The 10449-nt window shown below is 36.2% G+C and overlaps 1 protein-coding gene across 2 annotated transcripts; it reads left to right on the top strand.

Annotated features, from left to right (window-relative positions):
* Positions 1-7870: 7870 nt before the first annotated feature.
* Positions 7871-9958, top strand: LOC104244831 (probable inactive patatin-like protein 9). Of its 2 annotated transcripts, XM_009800334.2 has the most exons (3): positions 7871-8078; positions 8213-9144; positions 9410-9958. In XM_009800334.2, exons 2-3 carry the CDS (start codon positions 8215-8217, stop codon positions 9629-9631), a joined length of 1152 nt encoding a protein of 383 aa, XP_009798636.1. In that variant the 5' UTR covers positions 7871-8078; positions 8213-8214; the 3' UTR covers positions 9632-9958. The 2 variants fall into 2 exon arrangements, with proteins under 2 accessions (XP_009798636.1, XP_009798635.1); XM_009800333.2 differs by having other exon boundaries at positions 7871-9144.
* The last annotated feature ends 491 nt before the right edge of the window (positions 9959-10449 follow it).

Raw genomic sequence — 10449 nt, 5'->3', positions numbered from 1 at the left:
CTGGACGCCGCTACTGGGCGTGTATGAACAAGTTTTATAGGGTTCCCGATGAACGTGTTTGCAATTTTGAGGTATAGATTGATGAACCCTATCAGCAGGAATACTACAAAGAAAAGTTGCAGCATCTTCATTATTTGTATTTGAAACAGTGGGAAAGAAAGCGACAATCCAAACGAGAAGTTATGGAGTTGAGGGAGAAACTGAAAGAGGTGGAAGAAGAAAAAAATAAGCTGGAAGAAAAATTTAAGTGGTTGGAGCAGAGAATACTAGGCGATGGTGACTAAACAATAACATGTACGTGTTGAAAATAGTAGTGTATCTTTATATTTTACGCGTCATGTGTTTTCATTAGTTGTACTGAATTTAAGTTATGTTAAGTTTCTATGTTTGTGTGTGTGTTGAACTGTTAAAATAAAGAAGAAACGGGGTAATAAAAACATAATGCGCATATTATGGAAGCATAAAAAATAGTTGTTAATATTTACATAGTTTATTATTTACATAAAATACAAAAAAAGAAAATCAATGAGTCCTACAGCCTTGTGCTTCAATGCAGCTGTTGGCCTGAGTCGCATCCCCTCCCGTACGGATACACTATCAGGATCATCCTCATCACGTCTCCTCTTTATATGAGGATGCGCTGCAGCATGATCATCAGTTGGGCTGGCAGGGTCGGTAGAAGGAGCCGTCGGTCCATCAGCAACCTACAAAACAATAACTAAGCTCAGTATATGAAAATGTATATTAGTAATGCACGTGTTAAGTCAAAAATATTTTCTTACCATGGTCTCGTCGGGATCCTGAATATAAACATATGTGGTGTCCTCAGCATCGCACAAAGTGGCCTCCGTGACGGGCTGGGATGAAGCCTTAATAAGAAAATTAAAAATTAATTTATGGCAAAACAATGAGGAAGAAAAACAAATTAAAATTTAATAGTAATACAAACATACCTGTGCATGTGATGGATCCGCCGCGCCCGACAACGATGAGCCAAAACTCAACCTGCGCCCACCATCCATGTCTCGGGTCGGCCAATCCTCAACTGCGGTCGATGGGCCTAAAAAAACTGCTCCCAACCTCCGGTGAAGCTCATGCCCATAACCAACAATGGATCTGACGGGGTCATCTGCGATGCTGGCAGCGCTAGCTAAAGGTTGTACGATGACATGCTGCTGGGATGCTTGTCTGGCTGAGGAATGTCACCCAGTAGATCAGTTCCAACCTCCTCATCAGGTGCCTCAACAGTTGCCTTAATGCCCCCTTGCTGGGGACCACCTCCTCGTCGGCCCCCACGACCCCGTGGGGCACCCCTGCCTCGTGGGGCACCCCCGCCTCATGGGATAGCCCTGCCTCGTCCCCGTCCCCTCAGGCGTGTGATAGGCCTACCTCGTTGGTGGTGCTCTAGCGCCACATAATTAGGGTCGTGATCTAAGCGCTCGTCCTCTCTGGCTCGCTGCAGTGTTCGGAGAGCCAGCTCTTTCACCTGCTGGCCATACTCAGCGACCGCAGAATCACCGACATGCTGCTGCATCTGCAGTCCCAACTGGTAGAATAAATGATGACCAGTAGCCTACACAACATTTAAAATACTAATTACAGAATGCTATATCACAATTATAAGTAAGAACACCAAATAACATACTAGTACCTCGTGCCTCCCAGCGTATGGTCTGTACCGACCGCTAGCTTGATAAATGGGGTTCCTGATAAAAAGTTTGGTAATGCAGCGGTACCAGGACGTATACTTCTAAATAGTCGCCGCTTGGATTTGTGAAGGTGGGGGCGAAATCAGGTCCTTTCGTCGGTCCCAACTATGGACCTGCGCCTTTATCCATGCTACAAATGCGTCGTCCGCCCTCGATCGATCATCCCGCTGATAATGTGTAGCCTCCTATGTAGGCCCCCTCGGTATAGTCTGCGGTCGGCCAAACAGGCGAAGTACCCACTCTGTGTCATGATGCTTCACAATATCGAGGCACATCATCGGGACAGAAGTGCTCCAAATTAGTTGGCCAGCCGAGCAATAATCGGGCAAACCACCTATCAAGTCATCGTTTTATGGTGTCCAGATGAGCTATCAAATAATAACATAAAAGTGAGTATACGCAACACAAGTGACTTTATAACAAGTAATTTTATGTACACATTTACTTGTGCTCCCTCTAGCATATCCAACATATCCCTAACAAGGGGGAGATTATGATGAGCATCAATGGCTCGGTAATTTCCATGCTGGAGAACCCACGTCGTAGCTAGAGGGGGAAATGAAGGTTCTACATTCGGAGGTAATGGTGGTAGAGGTGGTTGCAACTGCAAGAACCGCTCCCAGGCCCAAACCTAACATACAAGGTTGACGTACAGTTTAAGAAATTTTTTGACTAGATAGAATTAAAAGTAATGAACAGAGTATTCGAATATGTTGTCACCTGTAGAAGTGGCAGAAAACTACATACGTCGCTCTAGGTGACCATGCTCGCCCATTACATATGCCTGTACAGGTAAACGAGAACAACAACATCCCAGTTGTACTGGGTGAATCATATTGCTATTGAAGATGATGTAGAAATCGCAAACTCACTTGATTTCCCGAAGTGTTCGGGAATAAGACACCCCCAAAAAGAAGAAGTAGCACCAACCTCGTGTACCGGTGAATATGTAAATCATCTATATCGCCGGTGATGTCGGGGTGCAATATCTCCAAATGCTGTCTAATAGGTGTCAAAGCCATGCGACTGGCCCCTGAAGCTGCAATCTCATCTTGTGGCATGAAACTAGTGAACTGCTACAGCAAGTCCAAATACTGGGCTCGCGACATAGATCTCATATACTGAGGCAGTGCAACGGGCTGTCCGTCAGCAGGCAGCCTATATAAAACCTTAACATCCTACAGCGTGATGGTGGCATCGCCAATGCGCAGGTGGAAAGTGTGTGTCTTCGGTCGCCACCGCTCTATCAAGGCCGTGATTAGAGACCAGTCGAGCTGCAGCCGCCCAATCTGAAAAATTCTATAGAAGCCCGTATCCCCCAGCCGGTGGACTACACAGGGATGGAAATCTCTGCCCCTCATAAAGTCCCACAAGTCGTCCACTCTCCTGGCACGGAGAGTCTGGTCTAGTAGCTCTCCCTACCATATGTAGGCGGACCTATGATCGCCCTGTAACACTAATAGCTCATCGGAGAAAGGTCCAAGATGCACAGGCGGCACGTCCATGTCGTCTACTGGATTAAATAATATTAATTGTGTGTTTGTTTTGTAAATAATTAATATTTAATTATTTAATTGGACAAAGTATATATCTATGGGGTTCCGAGCTCGATATTTGAGGCCCAGTAGCACCAAGCTATCCTGAATTCTTATGTGTGTCAATTTCAATTTTTTTCATATAATTGTGTGTTTGTTTTATAAATTAAATAATTAATTTTTAATTGGACAAAACATATATCTATGGGTTTCAGGCTCAATATTTTAGGCCCAGTAGCATCAAGCTATCTTGAATTCTTATGTGTGTCAATTTCAATTTTTTCCATAATTTTATGTGTTTTATTTTATAAATTAAATAATTAATTTTTAATTGGATAATGTATATATATATGGGTTCCAGGATCGATATTTGAGGCCCAGTAGCACCAAGCTTTCCTGAATTCTTATGTGTGTCAATTTCAATATTTTTATAATTTTGTATGTTTGTTTTGAAAATTAAATAATTAATCTTTAATTGGACAACATATATATCTATGGGTTCCAGGCTCGATATTTGAGGCCCAGTAGCACCAAGCTTTCTTGAATTCTTATGTGTGTCAATTTTAATATTTTTATAATTTTGTGCGTTTGTTTTGTAAATTAAATAATTACTTCCTCCGGTCCAAAATAAGTGATTATTCCAGATTTCAAGAATGAATTAATTATTTTTTTTCCTATATTGCCCTTGGAGTAATTAATGTTGGAGTATGCGTTAGGAATGTTTATGTGAAGAGATAGTAAAGGTTAATATGGTCAATTTCATTGCTAATTAATGTTAAAAGGTGAATTTCTTAATATATGTGAAAACAACCAAAAAATTACTTATTTTGGACCGGAGGGAGTAAATTTTAATTATTTAATTGGACAGAGTGTATACTTATGGGTTTCAGGCTTGATATTTGATGCTCAGTAGCACCAAACTATCCTGAATTGTTATGTGTGTCAATTTTAATATTTTTCATAATTTTGTGTTTGTTTTATAAATTAAATAATTAATTTTTGTAAATTGTAATTGAACAGAGTTTGTGTTTAATCTATCAATATAGTAGATACATAAACTACAGGGATTCTACGCTAAAAGGTTCTACATTTTACTACGCTAAAACGCTCTATATTTTACTACGTTAAAGCGGCACTAGTCTTTAAGCAAATAAATAATCTAAACTAAATAAAAACAACAAATATATTTTAATAACATAACAATCACGAAATTACATATAAAACAGTAAAAGAAATTTATGAACATTTTTATTAACAAAAAAAGTTATTTCTCAACTTTTAACTATTTTTTTAAAACACTAATATCTTAATCTAGATAAAAATAACATACTAGTTTAATCGCAAACAAAGCACAAAACAACATGAAAACACATTCAAGACAACTAATATGCATTATTATACGAGTTTCGACATAAACTAAATCGGAATATCTCGATTTATGTTTTTAGAAAAGTCAAAAAATTGAAATTTAGCCTGAAACGAAGAAATCACAACAATAGAAGGCTTGGGTTGGATGCGGGACCTACAATCTCATCTTTTTGTATGACGGGTGGGGTTCACATGGGGGAAGGGGTCTGTTTCTGTCGTTGGGGGGAAGAAGAAGAGGTTTTTAATTAGAAGGTATAGTGCGGTATTACACCGCGCTATATATAATGTGGTATTACACCGTGCTATATATAACGCGGTATTAAAACACGCTAGAAACACCGTTAAAGTATAGCGCGGTATAATACCACATTATATGTAGAAAAGTATCTTTTTTTTTGGCAGTAGAAACATATTTTGAGTCCAAAAAGTTGACATTTAAGTTTCGGACTCGAAACATATGGATACACGTGATCTTAGTAGCTTTTGCTCAAACTCTGTATATGTATACACTAAATATCTATAAATATTTGACTCCAAACTTAATTAGTTATTACTGTATATTAATTTGAGATCATTATAGAAACCCATAAAATTTAAATTCCAAATCCTCTTCAAGGTCTGACCAACTGTTAAAAGCTATTGGATTTTCTGCTTTGCCTCTCGTTGTCTCGTGTATCAATTAAGGGCTTAAATCATATATAAACCCTATATACTTCACCATCAAGTGCACCTTCCTACCTATTCTTTTGATTTTTTGCATACTACCACTCCAAGATTCACGCCAAGCCCACAAAGTTCATTACTTAAACGTTCATTCATTTATTCGTTTATTTAATAAAATCATATTTTTTTTTTATATAATAGAAAAGTCACTTATTTATGTCATATCACTTGAAAGTGGATTGGTGGGAGTAATATCTAGCCTTAATTTTCATCACTAATTTAAAATTAAGGAAATGTTGGAAATGGTAAGGAAAAGTTAAGGAACACATTAAAAGCGCGCGAGTTGGGCAGGAGCCTAGAAAGCAAGAATCCTAACATTAAAATATTATACATGTCAGTATTATAATAACAGTGACCGCGTACCAAACAACTAGCCATGCAGAGAGTTTTGTTTTATTGTATTTTTAATAGGCAAATGCCGAGTAGGATACTCACACTGAAAAAAAGTATAATAAGGCAGAAATAAACAAATGTTGATGATACATTAAAATTGCAATAAAAGATGAAAATTTACTGATTTGTGAAAAAAGTTCTATATATAATCTATAAAAAGGCGGTCTCTGCCCGGTATCCAATGAAGCCCACGTATGCATCCTCCGCAGAAACACGTGATTGGATTGTTTTATAATAGGAAATCTACAATAAAAGAAAGTTATGTCGAGAAATTAGAAGAAGAAAAAAGTAACAATACCAGTCAAAAGCAAGACGAAAAACGAAAATGTAACAATCCCCAACTTTATTCGACTTCGACGTAGCAAGCCCCAGTTTTGTAGAGTTTTCAACAGGTTTCCTAAAATTCGCGAGTAAATATGCAAACTAAACAAACTTTTTATAAAGAGCCTAGGAATTGAAAAGCCACCTAAAAATTGGATTTGGATATAATTGAGTGTAATTATACAGTTTGACATATTTATTTGGCCAAGTAATTATTTGATCAACATAAAATTGAGCATAATTGGAGAGATATAATTACACTCTCCAATTCTTAAGGAGATGTGAGAATTTGTGGTAATTACACTGTGTAATTACAAAATTACTTCTTAATTTCTTTTCTTTTTGTTTTTATTTTAATTCATTTTATTTCCATTATTTTAATTTCTTTTATTTTAGTTTTACTTTTTAATTTTGAATATATTTTTTGTTCATTGTTTCTCTACATTTACTTCTTGTGATTACATATAATTGCTTGTATATTTTATTTCTTATTTATTTTATTTTCTTCAATTAGCGTAACTGCGTTATTATTCTAGGTTTTGAAGCTACATATCCTAATATTAGAAATAATGAGTCATTAACAAACTTGGCATATCATGAATGCTGTCATTAAAGTAGAATTTCGTTGTTGAATAAGGTTATAAACTTATTGTGTTTCCTAATCTTAAGTTGTATGGGAACTTATTTTATTATGTTGGAATTTGACATATGTTAAAATATATTTTTCTTTTGAAGTTTGAAATTGTATTATATTTATGGTTTCAATTTACTTGTTTTAGTAGTATATTTATGTTATTCATTTTTAGTTAGAATTGATATATTAATTTTGTCAAATATTTGAAAATATTAATATATTTTGTCAAACATTTAGTCCGTGATGTTCTTATTTTTATAATTAATTAAATTAAATATTATTAATTTGAAAAATATATATCAATTACTTTTTCAATACTAATTATAAATATATGATTACTAATTAATATATATTCAAGAAAAAATATGCATCTTAAAAATCTAATACCGTTTACACTTATAAAAATTATTTATAAGATTTATTATATTAACTTTTAAATTTTGATAATTACTTTATTTAAAATTCAATCTAATTGTGTAATTATACTTGTGCAACCAAACAGTACGCTTGTAACTCTACTGTAATTATGTTATGATAAACAAATAGGTCGTCGTATTAACTATATTATGCAATTACTATCTTAGTAATTATATCAATTCCAATTACCATGTGGCTTTCCAAATAGACCCAAAAGTGTATAATACTCCACCCTGTCCATTTGAATATTGAATATTGAATATCTTAATTTTTGCAACAATTAATTAAAAAAAAAGGTCCACAAGTTACTACTAGTCGAAAATGGAAGTAATAATAATTGCAACTAACTATGTTCAGAGGAGCCAGAATTTGAAACTTATCGGTTCGGAATTTTGGTCCTTTTAAGTTAGTAGGTTCTAACTTAATAATTGGAACGTATTCAATTGATTTCTTAAAATAAATACTTATAATATTTGAATCAAAAATACCGGATTTAATGGAACTCGTAACTCAAAGGTGAGCTATTAGCTTCACCACTGTCCATATTCTGGAAATGTTGAAATTCATTATAAGGAGCGTTTTTCTTCAAAATTCAAATTAGTGATTATTTAGTTGTCAAAAGAAAATGGCAACCAACTAGGAGTAACATACTCTTGTATTGTGCTTTTTTGGTTGTCATTATTTATGGTTAATTCCAGATATTTTAAGATGAAAATAAAATCGTGTATATATACTACGTACAACTTATTTAGTTGGAGTGTCCTGTTTCCTTGCTGCTGCTACTACTACTACTGCACCACTTCTTTGTTTCCACTCTCAGTCACACTGCAAAAAAACTGTGACTATTTCAAGTGAAATAACAGAGAGATTTACACTAAAAACAACTGGCGATCATAAATGTTTCTCCAAACGAAATCGTGAGCTTTTGCTGCTGTACGATTTCACGGATTCTCCATCACTACACTGCAATCTGCATAGGTACAATCCAACTAAGACTGGCAAAGTAGTACTCTTCATTGTTATCCACACTCTATTATCTTGTCAATTTATTTTGGATTTTCACTGAATTAATAGTGCCATTATTTACTTTATCTGAAATTGAAACCATTAAGTGATGGAGCTTGATAAGGTGACGATGGAGATTTTCTCCAAGCTAGAGCAGAAATGGTTGTACCAATATGAAGGCAAGAAAACGCGTATTCTCAGCATTGACGGTGGTGGAACTAACGGCATCGTTTGTGGTGCCTCTTTGATTCATCTCGAAGATCAGATCCGTGTGAAAGCGGGTGATCCTCAAGCTCGAATTTCGGACTTCTTCGACATTATCGCCGGTACAGGTATAGGTGCTATTTTCGCTGCAATGCTTGTCGCTGACGGTGGTAATGGCCGTCCGTTATTCACGGCGAAGGATGCTGTTAAATTCGTAACGGTAAACCAGTCGCGGCTGTTTAAGGTGAAGAACGTCGGCGTTTTCGCCCGGAAAAGGAGGTTTTCAGGTAAGAGTATGGATAAAGTGTTGAAGGAAGCTTTCAGAAGAGAGGATGGGAAAGTGTTGACGTTAAGGGACACGTGTAAGCCTATACTTGTTCCTTGCTTCGACCTCAAAAGCTCAGCTCCATTCGTTTTCTCCCGAGCTGATGCGACGGAGTCTCAGAGCTTCGATTTCGAGCTCTGGAAAGTTTGCCGTGGCACATCAGCTAATCCGTCAATGTTTAAACCGTTTCAGTTAAATTCCGTCGACGAGAAAACCTCTTGCTTCGCCGTAGACGGCGGTCTTGTCATGAACAATCCCGCCGCCGCGGCCGTCACTCATGTTTTGCACAATAAACGAGATTTTCCTTCCGTGATAAGCGTTGATGACCTTTTGGTTCTCTCTCTAGGTAACGGTCCGTTAAGTCCTCCGTCAAACTTGAAACTCCGTAATGACGGTTATTGCTCTCCGTCCTCTGTCGTCGGTATCGTCGTCGACGGCGTATCTGAAACTGTTGACCAAATTCTCGGCAATGCCTTCTGCTGGAATCCTAATGACTACGTGAGAATTCAGGTAACTGTCACAATTTATTTTTAGCAAAATCAAAACATGAATATTAACTGCGTAAAATTACACTCTTGAGTTGTTTTTTTAACTCATCAATATTTAATCGGCTCAAATAATCATCTTATTTTGTAATTAATCCAACCTTAACATTGATTAACCTACTTTATGATATACTTTTAAATAAGTTTTATATTAATATTTTGCGTAATTACTTTAAAAATTAGCTATAGGGGGTGTCAGCGTTGTTAACGGCGTAGCGTTTTATGCACAGGCTAACGGCTACACAAGTGGAGGAGTGGGACCGAGAGAGGAGGAGGTGTTGGAGGCAAGAGGAGTTGAGTCGTTGCCTTTTGGTGGTAAACGGTTATTGACGGAGACTAACGGACAAAGAATCGGAAGCTTCGTACAACGGCTTGTTGCGTCTGGGAGTAGTAGTTTGCCGCCAAGTCCTTGCAAAGAAACTGCCGTCAACCCCCTTACAAACGGACGTTAAGTCATTATATTTTTAATTCACTTTTGTCCGTTCTGTTAATTAGTGCTGTACTCGAGATTGGTTTTCTTGGTATAACCGTTGTCGTATTACGCCTTAATCTTGTTGATGCTGCCGCATTAAATAATACTCCACTACCTTAATGTGTGCGGTACTATTTTACATAAATTCTCCTTTAAGGGATCGTATCGAATGAGGGTAGATATTTTGTAGGAATTGTACAATTATACTACGTAACAACTAACAAATAAAATATATACGTATATTGTACTGATCAGAACTTACTAACATGTTCTGAAGTAATAAAATATACGTATATTATGTACTAAACAGTACTTACTAACATGTTCTGAAGTACTTCGTATTTTAAGTTTAGGTTATGATGTGCTGTTACAGCTGGTCGTCCTCTCTTCTACTGGAATTAGTAGTAATTTTAAGTAGGCAAATTAATTAAGCCAGAAATTGCTCTTTTACATAGTTTGACCTCGATCATCAACATACTTGGGAAAAGAACAGTATTGATGTCGAATGTTCCGGAGAGGCAACGTTTGAGGAAGGCTGTATATGTATATTTTTTTTTTTTTTTCGGTTTACAATAAGTGACCATTTTATATTTTTATTTTGGTCCAAAATAAGTATTCATTTGCATAATCAAAAAGGAATTAATTTTATTTTTCCAAAATTTGCCCTTATTTACATATTCCAATATGTCAAGATAATAATTAATTACGGTTAATTTAGTAAATACATTTTTTTTTCTTTAGGAGTTCGTATTTCCTTAATGGGTGTGTCAAAGATAAAATAGTCATTTATTGTGGATC

The sequence above is a fragment of the Nicotiana sylvestris genome, chromosome 6 (genome assembly GCF_000393655.2).
Source record: "Nicotiana sylvestris chromosome 6, ASM39365v2, whole genome shotgun sequence".
Taxonomy (NCBI): Eukaryota; Viridiplantae; Streptophyta; class Magnoliopsida; order Solanales; family Solanaceae; genus Nicotiana; species Nicotiana sylvestris.
Note: the sequence above shows the minus strand (reverse complement) of the source record. Positions and strands in the feature narration are given on the sequence as shown.